Raw genomic sequence first — 13,921 nt, forward strand, 5'->3', positions numbered from 1 at the left:
TGGTGTTTGCGTTTTCAATACTCGCGACCCGCGCCCCCCCGCCCCACCACGCCACACCCCGCAGGGCGATTGAGCCTCTCAGGGGCGCGTGGCGTGGCCGACAGCTCGCTCGGGGTTATCTGGTCCCCATAGAGCCCCCTTCTGGCTTCTGGGATTACGAGCGGCCCTGAGTGCTGCGATGGAGCCTGGTCCTCCGGGTGGGTATGCACTCGGACCCTGGCGCGTCCGGGGTCTGGGCCCCGCGCGGCCGCGGTTCCCGGCGGGGCCGGCAGGAGGCGCGCCCGGACAGGCCCTCGAGCCCGGCGGAGCACTCGGCTTTCCTTTCCCGGGAAGACAAACGCGAGCGGGTCGGGGGACTGGAGGCGGGAGGGGTAAGCGAGGAAACAAGTCGCCTGTCGCTCCCGGCTCGTTTCTCGCTTGGCTCCGGGTCCAGAGCCACCGCGGACCTCTGCGCGCAAAGCCGGAGGGAGCGGCGAGCGCGCGGACCGCATCCCCAGCCCCATGCCGCTCCCCGACGGGGCGCGCAGCCTGGGGGGTGTCTGCACCAACGAGACGCGCGGCGCCGGCTACACCAACCGGAGCTTCGAGTTCGACGACTGCCGATGTACCCCCAGGTACTGTCGACTGCGCCCTCCCCCACCTCGGGGAGACCCCATCCGGGCTAGCCCTACCCCCCAGAGCCACCCGCCCCCAAACCCCTGCCCCCAGGACAGCCGGTCCCCCAGGAACTCCACTCCCAAAACCCCTGCCCCCAGCGTCCCCTGCCCCCAGGACCCTCGCCCTCGGGAGATGCCGTCCCCAGGACACCCCGAGCCCCCAGGACACTCTACCCCCTCCCGGCCTGGAGCGCCCTCTTGATCACTAGGGGGATACTGGGGTGTCCCATCAGGGCGGGACCCGAGAAAGGACGCTCACTGACTGCCCAGCAGGTTCCCAGGCCGCGCAGGCCGGTGTGGGTCAGTCAGCGCCATGAGGCAAAGGTGGCCCCCAGCGCGGCCATTTTTAGATGCTGGGTGCAGAGCACCCCCCAGGCGCGGGGGGAAGCGCGGTCCGGCGTGAGGAGGCGGCGGTGTGGACCCGGGGTGCTGCGCCAGGCCTCCGACCTCTAGCGCCCCACACAGGCTGGGGACGGGGCCGTCTCCGGTACTCGGGCCTGGAGGTGGCAGAGCAGGACCCAAGTGGGGCGCAGGGTGGCGGTCCCGCCACAGCAGCGGGTTTTCGGGCAACCCTCCCTAGGAAGAGACGTGGCTTCTGCGCAGGGAGCCCCAGTTGAGGTTGGGGTGCAGGTGGGCTGGGAGGCCGGTGCTGGGGCTGGTCATTTCCTCTGTGGGACTCAGTTTTCCCCGTATAAACGGGGAGAGGATTGGAGCGTGGTGTTTAAGGGCCATTTCTGGTGAGAGTACCAGGCTTAGGAGGCAGGGGTTCTAGCTCATACATGGGGTGGGGAGAGGTGACTCAGCGGGGCTCTTCCCCCCCACCCCGGCCTAGCATCCATGGGGGGTACCGCGGGGTTGAGGAGCAGTGTCTGAGTGCACACGTCACTCAGCGGTGCCTGGGAAACCGAGTCAACCCCATAAAGTGGGCACAGGCTGGTCCCTCCCACCAGAGCTGCCTGGAGGGATCCCCCACGTGATGGGGTCAGGCACGGAGTAAATGGGGCCACGAAAGCTCCTGTGATTCTGCAGCCCCTGGGACCCAGCCCCTCCCCCACCTCGCCCTCCTCTCAGGTGCCCTGGGGCATTGATCCCGCTTGCCTGCCTCCAGGCAGCTGAAGCTTCAGCCCAGGCCTAGGGACTGGGTCCTCCCCACCCTTGGCCTCAGCCTGCCTGGCTCCCACCCCTCCCCCAGCTGCACAGAGGTGGCCTCTGTCCTTGCAGACATTGTGGTCACAATGGGGGCCCTAGTGTCCTTCCAGGTGACTAGAGCCACTGCTGGGATCAGAGGAGAGGTCTAGGTCGGTGAGGACCCCCACCCCCCAGGGAAGGTCAGGCTGGGTGAGGACCCCCCAGGGAAGGTCAGGCTGGGTGAGCCTCCTTCCCAGGGAAGATCGTATGGGTTAGGACCCCCCAGGGAAGGTCTGGTTGGGTGAGGACACCCCCCAGGGAAGGTTGCCTGGATGAGTACCCACCCAGGGAAGGTCAGGCGGGGTGAGGACCCCCCAGAAAAGGTGAGGGTGGGCAAAAATCCCCAAGGCCCTTCTGCCTGGATGTCCAGTTACTGAGCATGGAGGAGCATAGAGGGCCCCATCCTGGAAGAAGGTAGCCTTTGCCTATGGAGGGCCAGGCACTATTGAAGGCCAGCCCTAGCCCAGCAGGGGTGTTCCATGCCAGGGAGCCCTGGAGAAGCTGAGAGGTGGTCCTGAGGCCCCACAGTTATGGTGAACAAGGACAGGAGTGGAACTGTAGCCTGGGGACAAGGGTCTGAAGCCAGGGGCAAGGGCCCTGCTGCACTCGGGCCATCCAGCAGCCTCCAGCCCTGGTCCAGGAAGCAGGGTGGGAGGGTTGGGCTCTTTAAGGGAGGAGCACCAGTGGGTGGCGAGCAAGTGGGGGCCCCCCAGGAGGAAGAACTGTTGGAAAGGGCCCCTCGCTGCCCACCCCAGCCTTGTGGCAGTGGGCCCATCTATAGAGGGGCTGGGGGAGTTGATTGCCTTTGAGTGGGCTTGGCTGGGCTGGGGTACTCCTACATGAGGATCCCAGCTGGCAGCTCTAGGACAGGATTTAGGTTTGAAGACCCTTCTCCAGGAGAGGAGCCCGTGGGGGGAGTTTTGTGAGGCCGCCTGGCTCTTCAGGGGCATCAATGCCTGGCTCTACACCCTCCCAGACCTGGGGCAGGTCTCTGTCACTCACAGGTGTTGGTAGCGCTAGCCAAAGTTTTGCTATTCAGGAAGAAGAGGTGCTGGACACCTGCGGCCACCCCCAGTGAGCTACCCACACCCCAGACCTGTCCCCCACCAGGGCCAGCCCCAGGCCAGGCAGCAGAGCAGTGGGGTCCCTGGGAGACCCTTTTGGCTCTTGGAGTTCCGGAGACTTCACCCTGGCCCTTCTGGCCTCCTCTAAGTCCCTGGAGGTCCCAGGCTCCACCACTCCTTGGGGTCCCTGGGCACTGCCCGTCTCTGCCTGCTCCTCTCCAGGTCCAGATGCCTCTGCCCAGGAGGGAACAGTTGCTGTGGGTGGGGGGTGGCTGGCCTAGCTGCCCCCTCTGCCCAGGAGGGGACAGTTGCCGTCGGGGGAGGCAGCTGCCCCATGCTTTGCCCACCCCCTGCCCAGTACACTTGTCAGTGCCCTGGCGCACCCTTTCCTGAAATTGCCTATTCCCACAGCCCAGCTCTCTAGGGTCCTTATGGGATCCTCCAGGCCTGCTGGGGGGCCCCGCTGGCCTCCTCCTCACTGCCCATATTAGGAAGCAGTGCCTTCAGGATAGAAGAAAGTGTCCAGCCCCAGGGAAAGGGCTTGCAGGGGTCAGCAGGAGGGATGGCCGATAGCTTCCAGATGGAGTGGCTTGAGGGGACTTGGGTCTGCCTTTTGGCCGGAGGTGGCTCCGGCACCAGCTCAGGAGGCAGAGGTGGGTGAGAAGGGACCCAGGTCGCAACTTCGCATGTTGGCCATGGGGGTTTTGGCTGTGTCTGGTCTTGATGAACTCATGATGTTGTCTAGGACACCCCGGTGCAGGAGAAGTCAGGTTTTGTGCTAGCGACACCTCTCTCCTGGGAGCTTTATGACTGAGTCATAACCCTTTCCTAGACTACTTGTTTGGCTCTCCCAGGTGCCAGGGATGTGTGCACCTGCCCCAGGCTCAGCTGGTGCTCGGGGCACCAGTACTGCAGCCCTAGGCAACCCAGGGTTTCTGGGAATGGGACCGTTGTCTGAGCAGATCCTGGACCCAAGTGGGTGGAGGGTGTTAGCTGCTGCATGTGTGCAAGCCTGTGTCCCACATGTGTCTGACCCTGTGTGCACAGTGTGTGGGCATGTGAGAGAGCCCACGAGGGCCCAGCCAGCCTGTGTACTGGGATGTCCTCCATGAGTTAGGAAGAGGGTGTGAAGGGGGGCCGGCAGGCTGCACCACCGTTGCTGGGTGGGGTGCAGCACCACATGGCTGGGCTCACCCCCTCATCTCCTGCACGCCAGCTGGGTGCTGGGCGTGGGGCAAGTGCTCCTCATGACACACGGTGTTCGAAAAGTGTCTTGGGCACCCTCCTGCCTGTGTGTGTGGTTAAGTCCCTGAAACACAAGTTCACCTGAAGCCCGTGGACCTGTGGAACTTGGGACAGAGCCAGAGAGGCTGGAGTTGGGCCAGGGCTGGGACAGGCCTGGGGAGGTGAGGCTGGAAGAGCAGCAGTCAAGTTTAAAAGTTCACAGAGATGGGGACTGGGTGAGAAACAGCCAGCTTTCTGAAGCTGGGGGAAGGCTGCCCCAGAACAGGAAGGATGGGCGGGCAAGGGGGAGCCAGAAGAGACGCTGGCCTCACAGAGCAGAGGCAGAGGAGCCGCAGAAGATGGGGGACACAAAGGCTGGGTGAGGCCCCTCAGAAACCGGCGTGGTCATCACCAACAACAGGAAAAGCGTGCGAAAAAAGGCTGGGTAAGTTTGGAGCCAACGCGTGGAGCTCGGTGCCACCCTGTGATGGCTGCCTGGGAGCCATCCTAGTTACCTAGTGAAGTACCATACGTGGGCGGTTTCAACAAATAGAAATTTATTCTCTCACACCTTAGGAGGCTAAAATCCAAATTCAGGGCGCCAGCTCCAAGGGAAGGCTTTCTCTCTCTCTGGGCTCTGGGGGAAGGTCTTGTCTTCTCAGCTTCCGTTTCCTGATTCCTAGGAGATCTCACTTGGCTTGGCATCTGTCTTCCCAGTCTCCGCTTGCTTGCTTGCTTGGTGCTCGATCTACTCTCTTCTGCCTCAGAAGAGATGGATTTAAGACACACTCTACGTTAATACCGTCTTATTAAAATAAAAAGGAAAACCCATTCCCAGATGGGATTATAACCACAGGTATGGGGGTTAGAACTTACAACACATACTTTTTGGGGACACAATTCAATCTGTAATTGGTACTCTCAGCTGTCTCTCCCTCCCAGGGTCCGGTGACTGGGCCTTTTTCCTTGGGCAGGTGAGCCTCACCTGGACAGGTAGGTCAGGCAGGAGTCACTCTCACGGTCACCCTGGCTGTGGTCACGCTGCCCTGTATGGGCGGTGAGGCCGGAGGTTGGGCCACATCCACTTACCAGTTCTCGGGGCTCACTCAGCACCCCATTGGCCAGTGACGCTGACCCACGCACTGGGGCCTCAGCCAGCACTGGTCTGGGAGCCACTGTTTCTGGCTCTGAAGAGTGGCCACTAGTCCTGCTGGGTGGTGGGGCAGGGGGTCCAGGAGGCCTGGGGGCCCAGGGCAGCCACGGAGGGTGTTGCCTTCACCTGGAGCTGGGAGGTCAGCTGGTCTCTGCCTGGGGTTTCTTCAACACCTGCAGAAAGAGGCTGGAGGTGTGGTGCTGGGACACGGACCAGACCTGGGGTGGTGGTTAGGTGCTGGCTGAGAGGGCCCAGGGAGCCAGGGGTCGCCTCTCCACAGGTGCCTGATCTCGGGATGAAGGCCCAGCCCAGGGGTCTGGGGCCCCACACACTGTGTGATGGGAGATGCCTGCCTGCAGTACAGAGGAAGAGGGGCTGAGACCCGGGTGGCGGGGCATGGAGGCTTCCAGTGGTCGAGTGGCCTAACCAGGTGTCCTGCTGGAAAGGTGACCCCCGTATTGTACAGAGGCAGGGTCAGGCAGGACGGGCATGAAAGGCCTTGGGGAGGGTTTAAGGTGGGGGTGGGGGAGGGAAGGTGCAGTGCAGCAATGCAGGGCTGACTGTAGTGGACTCTGGCTGGTGCTGCCTCCTGGGGTAGCCATGTGCGGGGAGGCCTCTGGGGCTGAGTTGTGAACAGCCTGTTGCTGTAATGAGAAGCTTGAATGGGAGCCCCTGCACCCAGGTGAGGGTGGGCGGGGCCACTTCTGGGTCCCCACGCCCCCCGCTTGGCCCCTAGGTGCTCCCCCCACAGCCAGCACAGAACCCACCTGGTGCTCTGGGGCCTCTGGGCAGGTGTGTGGTGCCGTTTCAAGATGCAGCCTTAAGCCCTTACCGGTAGCAGGGGGGATGGTCTGCCCCCACCTCAAGTGTCTGTCCTGGTGGATGTGGCTCCCTGCATGCTCCCCATTCTCAGGTGGCCGGGGCACCAGGCTGCAGGGTTGGTGCTGACTGTAGCATCACCTGTGGCCTGGGGTAAGACCTGGCGTGTGGTCCATGTGGCCTCGGAGTGTCTGCCCAGGCTGTGGAGTGTGGCCAGCTCCAGGCAGAGGCACAGTGCAACCCATGGGCAGGACCACCAAGGGGAATGCAGGCCTGTGATGACCGGACAGTGATCACTGTCTGATGCCGAGTGACCTGACTGTGGGCACTAGGGGGGCTCCTGAGTGGCTGGCCAAACCCAGAGGGGAAAGTGGGTGGGTGGACAGGTAGATGGATGGGTAGGGTGGGAGCTGCCACCCCCTGTGGCTCCTGACTTCCCCACACCCTTGGGGGTAGTACCTGGCTCAGAGGAGGTCAGGGGTGACCATAGGCCCCCACACCCAAGCCCCCCCACACTCTGGGCTGGTCAGTGCCTGGAGAGAGCTGTGGCAAGTGCCAGTTGAATGATGCTCCAGTTTGAACCAAGCTCACACTTTCACTCTGGAACTTGGCCCATCTCGGGAGCTAGCAGTGAGTGACACACAGCTCCTTCTCTGCAGGAGAGGGGCACATCCCCAGGGACGCCTACCTGCCCAGGTGCCTGGCAGGCTAGTCAGCTTTGGCTTCTGAACTATGGTGCAGAGGAAGCATTTAGCTTGTTCACCGTGGTCAGCAGAGGGCTGTGGCAGCGTTCAGTTTGTGTGGGCTCCATGCCCTGCACTCGGCCACCCGCCCCCGGGCAACGATGGCAGTGCCTGTGAGCAGTGAGCAGGGACATGCACACCCACACATGCTCCCATGCACACGTACACACATGCACACACAGACGCACCTGTATGCTCACATGTACACACAGTGCCCACATCCATACACACATGTCCACATCTACAGGTACACGCGTGCTCACACACACACACATGCACACACAGGCACACATACGCACGCGCGCAACTTGAGCTGCCTGCTCTTCTGCCCTCTGCATCTTTTCTCCATGGAGTGCAGGCCCCCTGCTGCATTCCGACCATCGTTACTGTTGCAAATATGTGCTCCCTGTTCACAGCTTGTTCTTTCCTTTTGTTGAGGGAGCCTTTTGTTTTTTTCTGGTGTAGAAACATTCTAAACCTATTCCTCTAGTACTTTTATTCTTCTGTGTTAAATAAGAGGCCTTCTGAGGGTTTCTCCATTCCAGTGGCTTAAACATGTTTGCCTTGTACTTTGTTCTAGCAATAGGGTCTACTTTTATTTTTCTTCCAACGCAAGGCACACAGCCATAGGGTATAGCAGTTAATAAAGGCTTGGGAGCCAGATGCCTGGGTTCCAGCGTCAGCCCTGCCAATGGAAGGGGACAGTAACAAGGCTCAGGAATCTGGCAAGCTGCTTAAGCTCTGTCCTTCCTCCACACTACAGACTCGTCCCCCGCTGTGTGCAGTGCGTCCTCCATCACCCCTCGGTTCTGACAGGGCCTCCTCCATCACCCCTCGGTTCTGACAGGGCCTCCTCCTCCACCCCTCGGTTCTGAGAGAGCCTCCTCCTTCACCCCTTGGCTCTGACAGAGCCTCCTCGTTCACCCCTTGGTTCTGAGAGAGCCTCCTCCTTCACCCCTAGGCTCTGACAGAGCCTCCTCCTTCACCCCTCGGTTCTGACACAGCCTCCTCCATCACCCCTTGGTTCTGAGACAGCCTCCTCCATCACCCCTCGGTTCTGACAGCGCCTCCTCCATCACCCCTCGGTTCTGACAGAGCCTCCTCCTTTACCCCTCAGTCCTGACAGAGCCTCTTCCTTCACCCCTCGGTTCCAATAGGGCCTCTTCCTTCACCCCTCGGTTCTGAGACAGCCTCCTTCTTCACCCCTTGGTTCTGATAGGGCCTCCTCCATCACCCCTCGGTTCTGACAGAGCCTCTTCCTTCACCCCTCGGTTCCAATAGGGCCTCTTCCTTCACCCCTCGGTTCTGATAGGGCCTCCTTCTTCACCCCTCGGTTCTGACAGAGCCTTCTTCTTCACCCCTCGGTTCTGATAGGGCCTTCTCCATCACCCCTCAGTTCTAAGAGAGCCTCCTCCTTCACTCCTCAGTTCTGATAGGGCCTCCTCCTTCATCCCTCGGTTCTGACAGGGCCTCCTCCATCACCCCTCGGTTCTGACAGAGCCTCCTCCATCACCCCTCGGTTCTGACAGGGCCTCCTCCATCACCCCTCAGTTCTGATAGGGCCTCCTCCATCACCCCTCAGTTCTGACAGGGCCTCCTCCATCACCCCTCGGTTCTGACAGAGCTTCCTCCATCACCCCTCGGTTCTGACAGAGCTTCCTCCTTCACCCCTCGGTTCTGACAGAGCCTCCTCCATCACCCCTCAGTTCTGATAGGGCCTCCTCCATCACCCCTCAGTTCTGATAGGGCCTCCTCCTTCACCCCTTGGCTCTGACAGAGCTTCCTCCTTCACCCCTCGGTTCTGACACAGCCTCCTCCATCACCCCTCAGTTCTGATAGGGCCTCCACCATCACCCCTCGGTTCTGACAGGGCCTCCTCCATCACCTCTCGGTTCTGACAGAGCCTCCTCCATCACCCCTCGGTTCTGAGAGAGCCTCCTTCTTCACCCCTCGGTTCTGACAGAGCCTCCTCCATCACCCCTCGGTTCTGATAGGGCCTCCTCCATCACCCCTCAGTTCTAACAGAGCATCCTCCATCACCCCTCGGTTCTAACAGACTCCTCCATCACCCCTCGGTTCTGACAGGGCCTCCTCCATCACCCCTTGGTTCTGATAGAGCCCAAGAGCCCTCGGCTGCTCTTTTGCTTTCCCACCGCATCTGCCTTTCCCTCTGCCAAACCCCGAGCTTCTATGGCTGTGGGCCAGGCAGATCTGGTCCCTCGGTTCTCACACCCACATGGGCCATTCTGGCACATTTACTCTGCAGCGGAGCTTTTGATACAATTTGCCGAATTTTGAGCAAACAGTGTGCTGTTGTTTGGAGCTGATTGAGCATTTGTTTGGAGAGTGGATTGTCGAGCACCCACGAACATGACCTCTGCCTCCCCTTACTCATAGCCTTGTCCCTCTTGGGGGACCAATGGTCCTATACATTCTGGCCACATGTAGGTCCAGGCACTTTCATTTTGGCAGCTGCTGGAAGCAGGGTCCTTCTTCCCTGTGTTGCTTTCTGATTCATTCTTGTTTTGCCTTTGGTTTGTGTTTCACCCTTTTTTAGATGCCTTTATTTGTTCTCAATCATTTTCAATTGGTTCTCCTGGTTTTCTAGGTAAATATTTATACCAACTGCAAATCATTGCCACCCGTTTCTCCCTTTCCTGTGTGCATGCCTTGTGATGGTCAAGGTTATGTGGCAACTTGGCTAGGCAGCAGTTCTCAGCAGGTTGGCAGCTCTTACGTAATCATGCTCCATTTTGTGATTTGACGTGAGTAGCCAATCAGTTGAAAGGGGAGTTTCCTGGGGGTGTGACCTGCATCCAATATGTATGGATGCTCTGGCAAAGCTTGCTCTCTCTGGATCCTGCATCCAACTCGTCATCCTCTGACCCCCGATTCTTGGGATGTGAGCCAGCAGCCTGCTGTCTGACCTGTCGACTTTGGGATTTGCCAATTCCCACAGCCCTGTGAGCCAGCAGCCTGCCACCTGACCTGCAGATTTTGGATTCCTCAGCCTCTGCAAACACATGAGTCAGGAGAAGCCTCCAGCCTGACAAGAGACCCACAGTTTTGGGACTTGCCAGCCTCCACAACTGTGTGAGCCATTTCCTTAAAATAAATTTTTCTGTCTATATATACAAATACATATATATGTATCTGTATGCGTGTATGTGTATATATATACACATACATATATACACACACACTCACACACACTTCACTGGTTTTCCTCCTCTAGAGAACCCAGCCTAAGACATGCCTCTTATTCTTTCTTTCATCCTCATTGTGTGGGCCAGGACTTCCAGTACTGTGGTGGTAGGTGACTGAAACTTGGGATGGGGACATATGGGCAGATAATCCGGAAGCTGGGGACACTAAGCACCTAAATTCCATGGAAACGCTCAGGGCAACAGAAGCAGCCTCTTCCTCCCATCTGAAGAGATTACTCCATCTTTGTCTGCTAAACCACCCTCCCCAGTGAAACCATTATCCCTTCCACATCCACCTGATGAGTTTAACCCAGCTGTACCTGAAGAGTCTTTGTCTGAGTTATCACCTGCGGCGTTGGCTGGAGCATTCCCTGAGGCAGATGCCTTACAAGACTATGCTAAATCACCCCAGGATCCACTCCCACCACCCATTTTTGCTTCTAGACCTATAAGTAGATTTAAGTCCCAGTGAACCCCAAAAAGTGAAGTACAAAGTGTAACCCAGGAGGAAGTACACCACACTCTAAAAGAACGGCTTGACTTTTCTTATACGTACAAACAGAAACCAGGGAATATGTGTGGGAATGGCTATTAAGGGTGTGGGATAAAGGTGCGAGGAACATAAAGATGGAGCAGTCTGAGTTTACTGATATGGGCCCACTAAGCACAGATTCTTCATTCAGTGTTTCAGCTCGAGAGGTTAGGAAAGGATCTAACAGTTTATTTGGTTGTGTTGCTGAAGCGTGGATTACACAGTGGCCTACACTAAATAGAGTTAAGTACCAGACCTGTCTTCATATACTGTAGTAGAAGGTATCCAAGGGCTTAGAAAAATTGGCCTGCTAGAGTGGATTTATCAGGTTAGACCCGCAGACCCACATGTGGAGCGCCCAGAGGGCATACCCTTTACCACAACTGTGAGGAGCAAATTTGTGAAGGGAGCCCCAGCATCTTTGAAGACTGCTGTGATTGCCGTTTTATGTAAGTCAGATTTGACAGTGGGAACATCCCTAACTGAATTAAGACACCTAATTACAATGGGGTTGGTTGGACCCCTTGGTGTTAGGGGCCAAGAGCTGGCACTCAGTTGACAAAGACAAGGTGGACGTGGTTACCGTAATGGACAGCGGAATCAAAGCAGTCATCAGAATAGTCTGATTCATAGGCACTTATGGCCTTGGCTACTTAGTCGTGGTGTCTCTAGGAGTGAAAGAGATGGGAAACCTATGAAATATTTACTTGATTTGTACAAGCAGAAGAATTTTAGCTCAAGTAAATGGCCCTTGTCTTAGTCATCTATTGCTGCTGTAACAGAAATACTACAAGTGGATACCTTTAACAAACAAGTTTATTCCCTCAAAGTCCAGTAGGCTAGAAGTCTGCATTCAGGATGCCAGCTCCAGGGGAAGACTGTCTTCTCTCTGTTGGCTCTGGAGGAAGGTCCTTGTCATCAGCCTTCCCTTGCTCTGGGAGCATCTCGCAGCAGGAACCTCAGGTCCGAGGGACACGCTCTGCTCCTGGCACTGCTTTTTTGGTGGTATGAGGTCCCCATGTCTCTCTGCTCACTTCTGTCTTTTATATCTCAAAAGAGATTGACTTAAGACACTGTCTAATCTTGCAGATCTCATCAATATAACTGCCACTAACCCATCTCATTACATCGTAGTGGTAGAATTTAAGACACGTAGGGAAATCACAACAGATGACAAAATGGTAGACAGTCATACAATGCTGGGAATCATGACCTAGCCAAGTCGACAGATATTTTTGGAGGACATAATTCAAACCATGACAGCAGTCTAACTTGAATCACTAGAATAGAGAGTCATGGCCCCTCAATTAATTCCTAGACTTGAGCCAGTTTACAGGCCCACAACCCCTTGAATGAAAGAGAGGCCTGGTTCCCTTGAGGAAAGACCTCACTGCACTGCCCAAAATTTATGCTGTTAATCTTTCTTTCAGCCTTCCTCAAAGGGATCTACAGCCTTTTAGGAGAGTGACTATTCATTTTGGAAAAGGAAATAATCAAATTTGGGGGGTATTACCAGGTACTGGCTCTGAGCTGACACTAATCCCAGGAGACCCAAAATGTCACTGTGGCCCACCAGTCAGAGTGGGGCATATGGAGGTCAGGTAATTAATGTAGTCTTGGCTCATGTCCATCTCACAGTAGGTCCAGTGGGTCCCCAAATCCATCCTGTAGTGATTTCCCCAGTTCTGGAATGCAAAATTGGAACAGATATACTCAGCAACTGGCAGAACCACCACATTGGATCCCTGATGAATAGAATAAGGGCCATTATGGTAGGAACAGCTAGGTGGCAGCCATTAGAACTGCCCCTACCTAAGAAAATAGTAAACCAAGAGAAATACCATGTTCCTGGATGGATGGCAGAGATTACTGCCACCACCAAGGACTTGAAGGATGCAATTGAAGGGCCATTACAGTGATGACATTATGCTGACTGGACCTAGTAAGGAAGCGTGTCAATGACTCTGTAGTTACTGGTAAAACATTTACATGCTAAACCAAAAAAAACCCACTGCCGTGGAGTCGATTCCGACTCACAGCGACCCTATAGGACAGAGTAGAGCTGCCCCATAGAGTTTCCAAGGACCGCCTGGCGGATTCAAACTGCCAACCTTTTGGTTAGCAGCCGTAGCACTTAACCACTACACCACCAGGGTTTCCATTTGCATGCTAGAGGGTGGGAAATTAATCCCACAAAAATTCAGGCACCTTCCACCACAGTGAAATTTCTAGAGGTCCAGTGATGTGGGTCATGTCAAGATATTCCATCTAAAGTGAAGGATAAGTTATTGCCTCTGGCTCCTCCCACAACTAAAAAGGAGGCACAATGCCTAGTGGGCCTCTTTGAATTTTGATGGCAACAGATCTCTCATTTGCGTGTGCTACCAAGCGAATAGAAAAGCTGCTAGTTTTGGGTGGAGCCCAGAACAAGAGAAGGCTCTGCAACAGGTTCAGGCTGTCATTCAAACCGCTCTGCTACTAGGGCCACATGATTCGGCTGATCCAGTGGTTCTTGAAGTGCCCGTGGCAGACAGAGATGCTGTCTAGAGTCTTTGGCAGGCCCTTATTGGTGAATCACAGTGCAGACCCTTAGGATTTTGGAGCAAAGCCCTGCCATCCTCTCAAAAGGAGTGTGGGTAGCTACTCTCCTCTTGAGAAACAGCTTTTGACTTGTTACTGGGCCTTAGTAGAGGCTGAATGCTTAACCATGAGCCACCAAGTCACTCTGCAGCCTGAGCTGCCCATTATGAACTGGGTGCTGTCTGACCCACAGAGCCATAAAGTTGGACATGCACAGCATCGCTCCATCTTTAAATGAAGCGGTGTATACGAGATTGGTCCCGAGCAGGACCTGAAGGCACAAGTCAGTTGCATGAGGAAGTGGCCCAAAACCCATGGTCCCCACTCCTGTCACATTACCTTCTTTCTCCCAGAGTGCACGTATGGCCTCATGGGGAGTTCCTTACTATCAGTTGACTGAAGAAGAGAAAATTTGTGCCTGGTTTACCGATGGTTCTGAGCGGTATGTAGGCACCAGTTCAAAGTGGACAGTGGCTGACTGCAGCCCTTCTGGGACCTCCCCGAAGGACAGTGGTGAAGAGAAATTCTCCCAGTGGGTAGAACTCCGAGCAGTGCACCTGGTTGTTCACTTTGCTTGGAAGGAGAAATGGCCAGATGTGCGATTGTGTGCTGATTTGTGGGCTGTGGCCAATGAATGGTTTGGCTGAATGATCAGGGACTTAGAAGGAACGATCCTCCCAAGGGGGGAATGGTCCCACTGGGAGACACAACACTGGTTCTGTTGAACTGGAAGTTAAGAATGCCACTTGGCCACTT

General features: G+C 56.4%; 1 protein-coding gene across 1 annotated transcript in view; it reads left to right on the top strand.

The window, feature by feature from the left end:
* Positions 1 to 501: 501 nt before the first annotated feature.
* Positions 502 to 13,921, top strand: part of KCNT1 (potassium sodium-activated channel subfamily T member 1) — a 105,915-nt gene continuing 92,495 nt past the window's right edge. The window contains exon 1 of the mRNA XM_049896617.1: positions 502 to 614. Within this exon, the coding sequence (XP_049752574.1) occupies positions 502 to 614 (113 nt within the window). The remainder of the gene's footprint in view (positions 615 to 13,921) is intronic.

Source organism: Elephas maximus, chromosome 9 (assembly GCF_024166365.1).
Source record: "Elephas maximus indicus isolate mEleMax1 chromosome 9, mEleMax1 primary haplotype, whole genome shotgun sequence".
NCBI classification, from domain to species: domain Eukaryota; kingdom Metazoa; phylum Chordata; class Mammalia; order Proboscidea; family Elephantidae; genus Elephas; species Elephas maximus.